Consider the following 15,577-nt stretch of genomic DNA (forward strand, 5'->3'; position numbering starts at 1 on the left):
CCTCCCTCCACACACTCCCTCCCTCCACACACTCCCCTCCCTCCCACACTCCTCCCTCCACATCACTCCCCCCTCTCCACCCACTCCCCGCCCACGATCACGACCCTCAGTCCCCTCACCCACTCCTCCTCTCCCGCATCTCATCCTCACACACTCTCCTCCAGCCACACCTCCCCTCCCTCACACACCTCCCTACCCTCCACACACTCCCCTCCCTCCACACACTTCCCCTCCCTCCCACCCTCCCTCCCTTCCACACACTCCCCTCCCTCCCCTCCTCCTCACACACTCCCCTCCCTCCCACCTCCCTCCCTCCACACACTCCCCTCCCTCCCACCCTCCCTCCTCCACACACTCCCCCTCCCTCCCTCCCTCCTCCTCCCACACTCCCTCCCTCCACACACTCCCTCCCTCCACACACTCCCCTCCCTCCCAACCTCCCTCCCTCCACACACTCCCCTCCCGCTCCCTCCACTCCCTCCTCCACACACTCCCCTCCCTCCCACCCTCCTCCCTTCCACACACTCCCCTCCCTCCCACCCTCCCTCTCTTCCACACACTCCCCTCCTCCCCCCTCCCTCCCTCCACACACTCCCTCCCTCCACACACTCCCCTCCTCCACACTCCCTCCCCACTCCCTCCTCCACACACTCCCTCCCTCCACACTCCCTCCTTCCACACACTCCCTCCCTCCCACCCTCCTCCTCCACACACTCCCCTCCCTCCCACCCTCCCCCCCCACACACTCCCCTCCCTCCAACACACTCCCCTCCCTCCCACCCTCCCTCCTCCACACACTCCCTCCCTCCCACCCTCCCTCCCTCCACACACTCCCCTCCCCCCACCTCCCTCCTCCACACACTCCCTCCCCTCCCACCCCTCCCTCCCTCCACACACTCCCCTCCCTCCACCCTCCCTCCCTCCACACACTCCCCTCCCTCCCACCCTCCCTCCTCCACACACTCACCTCCCCTCCCTCCCACCCTCCTCCCTCCACACACTCCCCTCCCTCCACACACTCCCCTCCCTCCCACCCTCCCTCCCTCCACACACCCCATCCCTCCACACACTCCCTCCCTCCACACACTCCCTCCCTCCACACACTCCCTCCCTCCCACCCTCCCTCCCTCCACACACTCCCCTCCCTCCCACACTCCCCTCCCTCCACACACTCCCCTCCCTCCCACCCACACCCACCCCCCACACCCACCCTCCCCCACACACTCCCCTCCCTCCACACACTCCCCTCCCTCCACACACTCCCCTCCCTCCCACCCTCCCTCCCTCCACACACTCCCTCCCCCACCCTCCCTCCCCCACACACTCCCCTCCCTCCCACCCTCCCTCCCTCCACACACTCCCCTCCCTCCCACCCTCCCTCCCTCCACACACTCCCTCCCTCCCACACCCCCTCCCTCCACACACTCCCCTCCCTCCCACCCTCCCTCCTCCACACACTCCCCTCCCTCCCACCCTCCCTCCCTCCACACACTCCCCTCCCTCCCACCCCCCTCCCTCCAACCCTCCCCTCCCTCCAACCCTCCCTCCCTCCAACCCTCCCTCCCTCCAACCCTCCCTCCCTCCAACCCTCCCTCCCTCCACACACTCCCCTCCCTCCACACAGTCCCCTCCCTCCCTCCCTCCCACACAGTCCCCTCCCTCCCTCCCTCCACACACTCCCCTCCCTCCCTCCCTCCACACACTCCCCTCCCTCCTCCCTCCACACACTCCCCTCCCCCCCTCCCTCCACACACTCCCCTCCCTCCCTCCCTCCCTCCACACACTTCCCTCCCTCCACACACTTCCCTCCCTCCACACACTTCCCTCCCTCCACACACTCCCTCCCTCCCACCCTCCCTCCCTCCAACCCTCCCTCCCTCCACCCCTCCCTCCCTCCACCCCTCCCTCCCTCCACACACTCCCCCCCCCCACCCTCCCTCCCTCCCTCCACACACTCCCCCCCCACCCACCCTCCCTCCACACACTCCCCCCCTCCCTCCACATACTCCCCCCTCCCTCCACACACTCCCCCCCCCTCCCACCCTCCCTCCCTCCACACACTCCCCCCCCCTCCCACCCTCCCTCCCTCCACACACTCCCCCCCCCCTCCACCCTCCCTCCCTCCACACACTCCCCCCCCCCTCCCACCCTCCCTCCCTCCACACACTCCCCCCCCTCCCACCCTCCCTCCCTCCACACACTCCCCCCCCTCCCACCCTCCCTCCCTCCACACACTCCCCCCCCCACACACTCCCCCCCCCCCACACACCTGCCCCCCCCCCACACTCCCCCCCACCCTCCCCTCCCACCCTCCCTCCCACCACACACTCCCCCCCACCCTCCCTCCCACCACACACTCCCCCCCCCCCCCCCACACACTCCCCCCCCACACACTCCCCCCCCCACACACTCCCCCCCCACACACTCCCCCACCCACACACTCCCCACCCCACACTCCCCACCCACACACACCCCACCCACACACTCCCCACCCACACACACTCCCCCCCCCACACACTACACCCCCTTTCCACACCACTCCCCCCCCTCCCTCCACACACTCCCCCTCCCTCCCTCCACACACTACCCCCCTCCCTCCTCCACACACTACCCCCCTCCCTCCCTCCACACACTACCCCCCTCCCTCCCTCTCACACGCTCTCCCCCCTCCCTCCCTCCACACGCTCCCCCCCTCCACACGCTCCCCCCCTCCACACGCTCCCCCCTCCACACGCTCCCCCCCCTCCACACGCTCCCCCCTCCCCCTCGCTCCGCTCCCCTCCCTCCGCTCCCCTCCCTCCCTCCCTCCCTCCCTCCCCTCCCCTCCCCTCCCTCCTCCCCTCCCTCTCCCTCCCTCTCCCTCCCTCCCTCCCTCCCCTCTCCTCCCCTCCCTCCCCTCCCTCCCCTCCCCTCCCTCTCCCCTCCCCTCCCCTCCCCTCCCCTCCCTCTCCCTCCCTCCCTCCCCTCCCTCCCCTCCCTCCCTCCCCTCTCCTCCCCTCCCTCCCCTCCCTCCCTCCCCTCCCCTCCCTCCCCTCCCTCCCCCTCCCTCCCTCCCCTCCTCCCTCCCCCTCCCTCCCTCCCCTCCCTCCCTCCCCATCCTCCCCCTCCCTCCCCTCCCTCCCCCTCCCTCCCTCCCCTCCCTCTCCCTCCCCTCCCTCCCCGCCCTCCCCTCCCCTCCCTCTCCCTCTCCCCTCCCTCCCCTCCCCCCTCCCTCCCCCTCCCCTCCCTCCCCTCCCTCCTCCCCGCTCCTCCCCTCCCTCCCCCTCCTCCCTCCCCGCTCCTCCCCTCCCTCCCCCTCCCTCCTCCCTCTCCCTCCCTCCCTCCCTCCCTCCCCTCCCTCCGCTCCCCTCCCTCCCCTCCCTCCCTCCCTCCCCCCTCCCCCTCCCTCCCTTCCCCTCCCTCCCTCACCTCCCTCCCCCTCCCTCCCTCACCTCCCCTCCCCTCCTCCCTCCCCTCCCTCCTCCCCTCCCTCCCCTCCCTCCCTCCCCTCCCTCCCCTCCCCTCCCTCCCTCCCCTCCCTCCCCCTCCCTCCCTCCCCCCCCCCCCTCCCTCCTCCCCCCCCTCCCCCCTCCCTCCCTCCCCCCCTCCCCCTCCCTCCCTCCCCTCCCCCCCACTCCCTCCCTCCCTCCCCTCCCCTCCCTCCCTCTCCCTCCCCCTCTCCCTCCCTCCCCCTCCTCCCTCCCCCCCTCCCCCTCCCCCCCCCTCCCTCCCCCCCCCTCCCTCCCCCCCCTCCCTCCCCCCCCTCCCTCCCCTCCCTCCCTCCCTCCCCTCCCTCCCCTCCCTCCCCTCCCTCCCCCTCCCCTCCCTCCCCTCCCCTCCCTCCCCCTCCCTCCCTCCCCTCCCTCCCCCTCCCTCCCCTCCCCCCCTCCTCCCTCCCTCCCCTCCCCTCCTCCCCTCCCGCCCCTCCCTCCCCTCCCTCCCCTCCCTCCCTCCCCTCCTCCCCTCCCTCCCCTCCCTCCTCCCCTCCCTCCCTCCCCTCCCTCCCTCCCCTCCCTTCCCCTCCCTCCCTCCCTTCCCCTCCCTCCCCTCCCTTCCCCTCCCTCCCCTCCCTTCCCTCCTCCCTTCCCCTCCCTCCCTCACCTCCCTCCCCCCTCCCTCCCTCACCTCCCTCCCCTCCCTCCCTCCCCCCCCTCCCCCTCCCTCCCTCCCCTCCCCCTCCCTCCCTCCCCTCCCTCCCTCCCCTCCCTCCCCCTCCCTCCCCCTCCTCCCCTCCCTCCCCCTCCCTCCCCCCTCCCTCCCTCCCCTCCCCCTCCCTCCCCTCCCCCCTCTCCCTCCCCCCTCCCCTCCCCCCCCTCCCCCTCCCCCCCTCCCTCCCTCCCCTCCCTCCCCCCCCTCCCTCCCCCCCTCCCTCCCCCTCCCTCCCCTCCCCTCCCTCCCCCCTCCCTCCCCTCCCCTCCCTCCCCTCCCTCCCCTCCCCTCCCTCCCCTCCCTCCCCTCCCTCCCCTCCCTCCCCTCCCTCCCTCCCTCCCCTCCCTCCCCTCCTCCCTCCCCTCCCTCCCCTCCCTCCCCTCCCTCCCTCCCCTCCCTCCCCTCCCTCCCCTCCCTCCCCTCCCTCCCCTCCCTCCCCTCCCTCCCCTCCCTCCCCTCCCTCCCCTCCCTCCCCTCCCTCCCCTCCCTCCCCTCCCTCCCCTCCCTCCCCTCCCCTCTCTCCCTCCCCTCTCTCCCCTCCCCTCTCTCCCCTCCCCTCTCTCCCCTCCCCTCCTCCCCTCCCCTCCCTCCCACTCCCCTCCCTCCCCTCCCCTCCCTCCCCTCCCCTCGCTCCCCTCCCCTCCCCTCCCCTCCCCTCCCTCCCTCCCCTCCCCACCACACACACCCTCCCTCCCCTCCACACACCTCCCTCCCACCCCTCCACACACTCCCTCCCTCCCTCCCTCCCTCCCCACACTCCCTCCCTCCCTCCCTCCCCACACTCCCTCCCTCCCTCCCCACACTCCCTCCCTCCCTCCCCACACTCCCTCCCTCCCTCCCTACACTCCCTCCCCCCTCCCTCCCTCCCCACACTCCCTCCTCCCTCCCCCACACTCCCTCCCTCCCTCCCCACACTCCCCTCCCTCCCTCCACACACTCCCTCCCTCCCTCCACACACTCCCTCCCTCCTCCACACACTCCCTCCCTCCCTCCACACACTCCCTCCCTCCCTCCACACCCTCCCTCCCTCCCTCCACACACTCCCTCCCACCCTCCCTCCACACACTCCCTCCCTCCACACTCCCCCCCCCTCCACACACTCCCCCCCCCTCCACACACCTCCCCCTCCCTCCCTCCACACACTCCCCCCCCCTCCCTCCCTCCACACACTCCCCCCCCTCCCTCCCTCCACACACTCCCCCCCTCCCTCCCTCCCTCCACACACTCCCCCCCTCCCTCCCACCCCCTCCACACACTCCCCCCCTCCCTCCCTCCCTCCCTCCCTCCACACACTCCCTCCCTCCCACACACTCCCTCCCACCCTCCACACACTCCCTCCCTCCCCCACACACTCCCTGCCTGCCTCCCTCCACACACTCCCTCCCTCCACACACTCCCCCCCCTCCACACACTCCCCCCCCTCCCACCCTCCACACACTCCCCCCCCCCTCCCTCCCTCCACACACTCCCCCCCCCCTCCCTCCCTCCACACACTCCCCCCCTCCCTCCCACCCCCCTCCACTCCACCCTCCCCCTCCCTCCCTCCACACACCCCCCCCCCCCCCCCTCCACACACTCCCCCCCCTTCCTCCCTCCACACACACCCCCCCCTTCCTCCTCCACACACTCCCCCCCCTTCCTCCCTCCACACACTCCCCACCTCCTCCCTCCACAAACTCCCCCCCTCCTCCCTCCACACACTCCCCCCTCCTCCCTCCACACACTCCCCCCCTCCCTCCTCCACACACTCCCCCCCTCCCTCCCTCCACACACTCCCCCCCCTCCCTCCCTCCCTCCACACACTCCCCCCCTCCCCTCCCTCCCTCCACACACTCCCCCCCCTCGCTCCCTCCCTCCACACACTCCTCCCCTCCCACCACACACTCCTCCCCTCCCTCCACACACTCCCCTCCCTCCCTCCCCACACTCCCCCTCCCCCCTCCCCACACCCCCCCCCTCCCTCCTTCCACACACTCCCCCCCCTCCCTCCCTCCCTCCCCTCCACACACTCCCCCCCCTCCCTCCCTCCACACACTCCCCCCCTCCCTCCCTCCACACACTCCCCCCCCTCCCTCCCTCCACACACTCCCCCCCTCCCTCCCTCCACACACCCCCCCCTCCCTCCACACACTCCCCCCCTCCCTCCCTCCCTCCACACACTCCCTCCCTCCCTCCCTCCCTCCACACACTCCCTCCCTCCCTCCACACACTCCCTCCCTCCCTCCACACACTCCCTCCCTCCCTCCACACACTCCATCCCTCCACACACTCCCCCCCTCCCTCCCTCCACACACTCCCCCCCTCCATCCCTCCCTCCCTCCCTCCACACACTCCCTCCCTCCCTCCACACACTCCCTCCCTCACACACACTCCCTCCCTCCACACACTCCCCCCCCTCCCTCCCTCCACACACTCCCCCCCTCCCTCCCTCCACACACTCCCCCCCCCCTCCCTCCACACACTCCCCCTCCCTCCCTCCACACACTCCCCCCCTCCCTCCCTCCACACACTCCCCCCCTCCCTCCCTCCACACACTCCCCACCCTCCCTCCCTCCACACACTCCCACCCTCCCTCCCTCCACACACTCCCACCCTCCCTCCCTCCACACACTCCCACCCTCACACACTCCCACCCTCCACACACTCCCCACCCTCCCTCCCTCCACACACTCCCACCCTCCCTCCCTCCACACACTCCCACCCTCCCTCCCTCCACACACTCCCTCCTCCCTCCCTCCACACACTCCCCCCTCCCTCCCTCCACACACTCCCCCCCCCCTCCCTCCACACACTCCCCCCCCTTCCCCCACACACTCCCCCCCCCCTCCACACACTCCCCCCCTCCCTCCACACACTCCCCCCCCCTCCCTCCACGCAAACACTCCCCCCCTCCCCCCACACAATACTCCCCCCCCTCCCTCCACACAATACTCCCCCCCCTCCCCTCCACACAATACTCCCCTCCCCCCTCCCACCACACAATACTCCCCCCCTCCCTCCACACAATACTCCCCTCCCCCCTCCCTCCACATAACACTCCCCCCCCCTCCCTCCACACAACACTACCCCCCTCACCCTCCACACAACACTACCCCCCCCACCCTCCACACAACACTACCCCCCCCCACCCTCCACACAACACTACCCCCCCTCCACACAACACTCCCCCCCCTCCCTCCCTCCACACAACACTCCCCCCCCCTCCCTCCACACAACACTACCCCCCCCTCCCTCCACACAACACTCCCCCCCTCCCTCCACACAACACTCCCCCCCCCTCCCTCCACACAACACACCCCCCCCTCCCTCCACACAACACTCCCCCCCCTCTCTCCACACAACACTCCCCCCCCTCCCTGCACACAACACTCCCCCCCCTCCCTGCACACAACACTCCCCCCCCCCTCCCTCCACAAAACACTCCCCCCCCCCCCCCACACAACACTCCCCGCACACCGTCCTCACACATCCCCCCCACTCCCTTCACACACACACCCCCGTCGCTCCCGTCACACGCACACCTCCCCAGACACACCTCCCCAGACACACCTCCCCAGACACACCTCCCCAGACACACCTCCCAGACACACCTCCCCAGACACACCTCCCCAGACACACCTCCCCGAGACTCACCCCGCCAGACACATCCCCGAGACACACCCCCCCCAGACACACACACCCTCTCACACGCCCCCAGACACACACACCCCCCACACACAGACACACATCCCCCCCCACAAAACCTCACACGCCCCCGCCCACACACCCCCGCCCCACACACACGCACCCGCCCACATGCGCCCCCCCCACATGCATGCGCACCCCCACACGTGCGCGACCCCCCAAACCTGCGCCGTCCCACCACACACACAACCCCACTCTACCCCCCCACTCCTCACACACTCAGCCGCCCACTGCTGAGTCACACACCCCCAAACCCCCGACATGTGCACACACCCAGAAAAACACACACCCCACCCACACAACCCCACGCCCCACACATACCCCACTCCCCGCCCACACCCCCCATTCCCCACACCCCCCATTCCCCACACCCCCCATTCCCCACACCCCCCCATTCCCCACACCCCCCATTCCCCACACCCCCCATCCCCACACCCCCCATTCCCCACACCCCCCATTCCCCACACCCCCCACTCCCACACCCCCCCACTCCCCACATCCCCCCACTCCCCACATCCCCCCACTCCCCACATCCCCCCACTCCCCACATCCCCCCCACTCCCCACATCCCCCCCACTCCCCACATCCCCCCCACTCCCCACATCCCCCCCACTCCCCACATCCCCCCCACTCCCCACATCCCCCCCACTCCCCACATCCCCCCCACTCCCCACATCCCCCCCACTCCCACACCCCCCCACTCCCCACACCCCCCCACTCCCCACACCCCCCCACTCCCCACACCCCCCCACTCCCACACCCCCCCACTCCCCACACCCCCCCACTCCCCACACCCCCCCACTCCCCACACCCCCCCACTCCCCACACCCCCCCACTCCCCACACCCCCCCCACTCCCCACACCCCCCCACTCCCCACACCCCCCGACTCCCCACACCCCCCCACTCCCCACACCCCCCCACTCCCCACACCCCCCCACTCCCCACACCCCCCCACTCCCACACCCCCCCACTCCCCACACCCCCCCCACTCCCCACACCCCCCCCACTCCCCACACCCCCCCACTCCCCACACCACCCCAACCCGCACACCCCCCTACCCCCCACACCCCCTACCCCCCCCACACGCCGCCACACGCCGCCACACGCCCCCCCCACACGCCCCCCCCCACACGCCCCCCCACACGCCCCCCCCACACGCCCCCCCCACACGCCCCCCCACACGCCCCCCACACGCCCCCACACGCCCCCCAACTCCCCCAAGCCCCCCAACCCCCCCACACTGCCCCCACTCCACACACCCCCCCCGACACCCCCCCCCACCCCCGACACCCCCCCCACCCCCGACACCCCCCCCACCCCCGACACCCCCCCCACCCCGACACCCCCCCACCCTGACACCCCCCCACCCCCCAACCCCCGACACCCCCCCCACCCCCGACACACACCCCCCCACCCCCGACACACCCCCCACCCCCGACACACCCCCCACCCCCGACACACCCCCCACCCCCGACACACCCCCCCACCCCCGACACACCCCCCCACCCGCGCCACCCCCCCCACCCGCGCCACCCCCGCGCCACCCCCCGACACACCCCCACCCACCCCCCACCCACCCCCCAGCCACTCCCCACCCTCCCCCCAGCCACTCCCCACCCTCCCCCCAGCCACTCCCCACCCTCCCCCCAATCCCCACTCCCCCCAATCCCCACTCCCCCCAATCCCCACTCCCCCCAATCCCCACTCCCCCCAATCCCCACTCCCCACAATCCCCACTCCCCACAATCCCCGCCACTCCCCCCCCCACTCCCCCCCCCACTCCCCCCCCACTCCCCCCCCACTCCCCCCCCCACTCCCCCCCACTCCCCCCCCACTCCCCCCCCCACTCCCCCCCCCACTCCCCCCCACTCCCCCCCCACTCCCCCCCCACTCCCCCCCCACTCCCCGCCCACTCCCCCCCACACCCCCCCCCACTCCCCCCACTCCCCCCCACTCCCCCCCACTCCCCCCCACACCCCCCCCACACCCCCCCCACTCCCCCCCCGCACCCCCCCCACTCCCCCCCCGCACCCCCCCCCACTCCCACCCGCACCCCCCCCACTCTCCGCACCCCCCCCACTCTCCGCACCCCCCCCACTCTCCGCACCCCCCCCACTCTCCGCACCCCCCCACTCTCCGCACCCCCCCCACTCTCCGCACCCCCCCACTCTCCGCACCCCCCCCACTCTCCGCACCCCCCCCACTCTCCGCACCCCCCCCACTCCCCGCACCCCCCCCACTCCCCGCACCCCCCCTACTCCCCGCACCCCCCCCACTCCCCCCACCCCACAACCCCCCACCCCACAACCCCCCACCCCCCCCCACCCCCCACTCCCCACACCCCACACCCCCCCCACTCCCCCACACCCCCCCCACTCCCCACACCCCCCCCACTCCCCACACCCCCCCCCACTCCCCACACCCCCCCCACTTCCCACACCCCCCCCCCACTCCCCACACCCCCCCAACTCCCCACCAACCAGCACCCACCAGACGCACCGCAACCCTCTTCTCCTTCTCCCCCTCCCCCCAAGTCTTCCCTCCACTCGCCCCACCTCCCCGCTGTCTCCCCAATTTCCTCCACCTGCTCACCCCCTCTCTACCCTCCCCTTACTCACCCCTCCCTCCCCCCCCACTGTCTCCTCATCCATCTCCCCCACCTCGCCCCCCTCCCCCTCCCTCAACTGCCCCACGATATTTGGGTATACAGTTTTGCCAGTTTATCGAGAATGCCGGTTCATAAAGTGCCATTTGAAAACAAAGTTTGCTGTTGTTCGACAAAGGATTGACCTTCTTTGTTTTTTTTCAAAAAAGGTCCAGGTACTGAGAGGCCATTGCTTAGTGTGGAATATTGCCAATGAAAACGCTGTGTCTGCCAGCAGTTGTGAAATAAACTGGATGTGAACTGAACTGACCCCAACTAGTCTGAACGAACTCTAACTTTCTTTCCAGTGTACCTAATCTGTGCTCTACTTGACTCATTATACTTGAATGACATCTGCACAGTTGTCTGTAAAGGTGGAATTTAAAGTTACTGGACAATGTATTATGATCAAGAATGTACTGTTTGAAGTAATGGTGAAAGGAGGTGTGATCGACTTTTCCAAAAATAATTATATTTGAAAAGGAAAAACCTGCAGGATTAAAGGAAAAGGAGTGCATCTCTCTTGATAGCCGTTACAAAGAGGATTAGTGGAACTCCTACACTTTGAGAGTGCAAATTCACATGTTCAAAGACCACTTCGAAGTGTGGGAGATAGTAGGAACTGCAGATGCTGCAGAATCTGAGGTAACAAGGTGTAGAGCTGGAAGAACACAGCAGGCCAAGCACCATCAGAGGAGCAGGAAAGCTGACATTTCAGCCCTAGACACTGAAGGGTCTGGACCTGAAAAGCCAGCTTTCCTGCTCCTCTGATGCTGCTTGGCCTGCTGTGTTCATCCAGCTGTACGCCTTGTTATCTTAGCTGGAAGTGTGATGTGAGTTTGCCAGGATTTTGAAAGAGATAGTTAGTTTAAGAGATAAAGTTTACGTACTTTCTTTCTGTATCATGAGCCCACCATTTCTCAAAGTCTTTGCTATTTTCATTACTGAAATTTGACTTAGTCTTGCAACAAGTCCAAAATGTCTGCCCAGTTTAAAAGCTTGCTGCAAAGCTTTCATGAAGCAGCAATTTGTTAGGGAATTTCCCAGTGAATTTGACAGATCCACGCCTTGGCCACACATCTATATTTTGCCTTCTCTAAGTGGTTTGCTAACTTCTGGTCAAGATCATCAACTTACTGAACTTGATGTAAATCTGTAAATTTAGCATGTTAGCACAACATACAGGTTCGCCTTTGTGAGGCAGGAATATGTTGTGAAATTGATAAATTATGGTCAAGTCATTTGAGTCCTTAAATCCATTCAAAGTTCTAAAACTGCAAAGGAGGATGCGGCAATTTTTGGTTCCTGCAGCTGAATGACAGAAGGAGTGTCATTGGATTAGCAATCCAGAGCCCTGACTGATGTTCTGGGGATATCCATATGAATCACTCTGGAATGAAAAGCTAACCTACTGGTAACCACTGTATAACCACGGTTGATTGTTGTAAAGACCCATTTTGTTCACTAATCGTTTTTAGCAAAAGAAATCTGTCATCCTTACTGGAGTGGCCTGTATGTAACTCCCCACCCACAGCAATGTTGTTGATTCCTAATACTCTGTATTGCCCTAGCAAGTCACTCAGTTTAGGAAACTAGGGATTGACAATAAATACTCATCTAACCAACAATGCCCACATTCCACGAATGAATAAGAAAAGGCGCCATTGCACTACTTATTTTAAACTGAGCTGTAATAATTCTGGATTCCAAAAGTTTTTTTGTCGTAGGCACTATTTGGTATTTAGCTAGATTCTGTTGAGAAAGGCTTTAGTAGTATATTAAACATCAGATGGATTGAATTGCACTTGCCCCACAAAGAAAATCTTGCATTTGTATAGCACGTTTTATAATCTTGGTAAAAATGAAAGCATTTTACCTCAGATGAAAAAATTCTAAAGCGTAGTAGTCATTCTGGAATCCTAGAAAATATGGTATGCAGTTTGTGCACTGCAAGGTCCCAGTAACAGTTAAGATTAGTGTCAAGATAATGACTAGATAATAAGTTTTAATGATTTTGAAAAAAGGCTAAATATTAGCCAAGATGCTGAGACTAGCCCCTCTTGTCTTAATTATTTGAACAAACTGTGCATTTCTTAAAGTGTTTAGTGGAATAGTATGATCTGTATGGGTTCTAATCTGAGTTACAATAAGAATGCTAGTTCTGACCTAAGATCTATTTCTTCATTTAAATTGCCTAGAAATTGCCTGACTTAATCCTATAGGTGAGCTATGAATAGGATCAGATAAAGTCAATGCTCCTTGGTTCTACCAAGTTTGCCTTTAGATTTAAATTAAATATGAAAAGAAATGTGATAAATGACTTGAATCTGGGAAGTAATCTGGCAGTATGCATGGCAGTCAATCAAATCTGTATCTGTAGGATTGTTTATTGTTGTAGTGGCAACAAACTGACCTGTACCTTGGATTTTAGTGCAGATTTATTTCTGTTGGCATTGGATATTTGGGTTTACAGGTCAGTCTCGTTTATAAGGTAGTTGCCTTGGTGTGGGAATTTGAGAGATCGGGTGGAGGAAGGGAAACCCAAAGGAATCATATGGGATGGGAAGTTGGGAGAGACAGTCGAAGAATGATGGATGAAAACATAAGGAAGTGGGGGCTGGTGGAGATAGACAACTGTGATTAGTTAGGAGGGGCATAGTAAGAGCTCAGATGTAGAATAATTAAGTTTTGCATGAGAAGAAATCTAACCAGGGAGCAGGGGAAGGAGGTTGAGCACTTGGCTTGTCATTTTGGGATGGGGTTAGAGTGGAAAAAAGGAAGAAGGATAAGTGTAACTGTAAGGGGAAATCTTAAGATGGGTTGAGTTAGGATGAATAGCTCTTGGTAGGATTGGAATCCTCAGGTCTGAGGGAATTGTGAATGGGAGAAGTCAAAAGTTTGCTTACAGAAAGGGCAGCATGAATTGACTGATTCATTGTAGAAGGCAATTCAGTTAGATTTTTGAAAACATGAATGAGCACAAATACAGAATCAAAATACTGTGGATGTGGAATGTATGGAACAAGAACAAATTGTTGGAAAAATGTCACAGCATCTATGAAAATTAGAGTTATTGCTTCAGTTTGATGATCATTCCACTGAACCTAAGGAATGTGCCTGTAGATATAGAATGCCTTTCACTTCGTTGGTGCATCCCGTAATACTAATGAGCTAAGTGGTAATCTATATGAGCTCAACGGGTCAGCTGGCTTTTTTATGTTGTAAATGATTTATTTTCAATTATCTCCACAATGCTATTTGTGCAATAAATGTTGGCCAGGACAGCTAGAGAATCCCTTGGTAAGAGGTTTGATGGCTTTAGTTTAACATCCCATCAGAATTTAGATAGGAAATGTCAGTGTTAAATATTAATTGTGAGTACCATAAAAATATGGCAGCAGGAAGAAAGATTTTTAAACAAGGATTTTGCATATTTGCATTCAGGGCCAACAATATGTATTTACTATCCCTTCGGACCTTCTGCTGTCTGATGCTGAAAGTTCTGTACTCAGCAAATGTCTCAGTTTTATCCCTCTGCGTCCCCACCCAAATTAATTTCGGGCATGACATGACATTGAACTCTTCTACTGTCTCCTTCATCTCTGTGCCCATTTCTTTGGACATTAGTCCTCTCCGCATCTCACATAGCTCCATGCCTGCCTCCAACACTGGACCTCCACCTGGAGCTCTACCTCTGGTCTTTTAGCTGCAGTTGACTTGTTCAGTGAGAACTGTTGATGACGGGGCCCTCAGCTTGGTCTGACCCATCTCTTGCAGTTCGGCCCTCACCCTCTCTCTTCCCTCCCGCAACAGCAAAAGGATCCCCTTGTCCTTACCTACCATCCCACCAGCATCCAAATCCAGAGGCTCATTAGTCACCATTTCTGCCACCACCGGTGGGATGCCACCACCAGACATTCCTCTCCCCATACATGTTAGCCTTCAGCAAGGACTGTTCCCTCTGGACAACCTGCTCCACTCTTCCTGCACTCTCAGACATCCCCACACCTCCCTTTACCTGCACTTCACTCAATCTAGTATATTGTATTCGTTGCTTGCAATGTGGTCTTCTCTACATTGGGGAAACAAAGTGCAGACTGGTGACCACTTCATGGAACATCTGTGTTCTTTCCGTGAAAAAAGCTTTGAGCTTCCGGTTGCTTGCCACTTCAACATACTATCGTGCTCCTTGGCCAACATCACTGTCAGTCTCGCCGCAGTACTCCAGCATAGCTCAGCGCAAGCTGGAAGAACAGCTTTGGAATCCTCCAGCCTTCTGGATTAATATTGATTTCAACAATTTTAGGGCTTGAATACCTTTGCCCATGCTTATACCCACCTCCACTTACCAGGCCTTGTCATTACACAGGCTGCTACCACACACAAACCATTGTCAGTCACTAATTGTCCCCATTAGCAGCTATTCATTCCCCCTCACTGACATTTAACCACTCCTTTGTCTGTCCAACTGTTTTTCTGTCTATTTGGGCTCTATCTGCACCTATCATTTACTCCCCATTTCCTCCATCTTCTGTATGAAGACCTAGCTCCCATCAGTTCTGAAGATGGGTCGCTGGACCCGAAACATTTACTGTCTCCACAGATGCTGCCAGACCTGCTGAAATTTTCCAGCAATATCTGTTTTTCTTTAGTATAAAATACATATTCAAATTTCATTATTTATGTCCCAACAGCTATCCGTTATATCAACTTGGAAATCCTCAGCTCCGGATATTTCGAACCAACTTTTTTATGACCCTTGTAAGGCCTGGAAGGGAGCAGCCAGAGAATACAGTCCAGTTTAGGATTCCTATGGAGTAAGTAGAAGGGGTTAGAAATGTAGTCAGCGAAATCGAAGACTATTAGAACTTCAAATCATGTGGGTCTATGCACACAGTCCTGGTTTAAAGGCATCAGTATTCAATATCGTTTCCTGGGATACTCAACTCTTTCATTCAGAGGGTGAACTGCTCCTCAACCTTAACCAGCTCTGTTCTGGGCTTGTAAGAAATGTGACACTGGCTCATGGTGGCTGCTCTGATTTATTGAGAAGGCTATTGTTGGATTGATTCCACCTGGATTTTTGGCAAAGTCCTGTGCAATCTGTAAAAGCATACGCC

The 15,577-nt window shown here is 62.3% G+C and overlaps 1 protein-coding gene across 4 annotated transcripts in view; it reads left to right on the top strand.

Annotated features, from left to right (window-relative positions):
- The window catches only part of mrpl23 (mitochondrial ribosomal protein L23), a 76,532-nt gene that overhangs the window by 39,579 nt on the left and 21,376 nt on the right, over positions 1-15,577 (top strand). For 2 of the 4 annotated variants that reach the window (XM_048545598.1, XM_048545599.1), the window contains exon 2: positions 15,152-15,274. The exons of 1 other annotated variant lie outside the window; for it this stretch is intronic. In XM_048545598.1, the coding sequence (XP_048401555.1) occupies positions 15,152-15,274 (123 nt within the window). Of the gene's footprint in view, positions 1-10,627; positions 10,832-15,151; positions 15,275-15,577 lie in introns of all 4 variants that reach the window. One more of the 4 variants, XM_048545600.1, reaches the window with a different exon arrangement.

This window comes from Stegostoma tigrinum, chromosome 17 (assembly GCF_030684315.1).
Source record: "Stegostoma tigrinum isolate sSteTig4 chromosome 17, sSteTig4.hap1, whole genome shotgun sequence".
In the NCBI taxonomy this organism is placed as follows: Eukaryota; Metazoa; Chordata; class Chondrichthyes; order Orectolobiformes; family Stegostomatidae; genus Stegostoma; species Stegostoma tigrinum.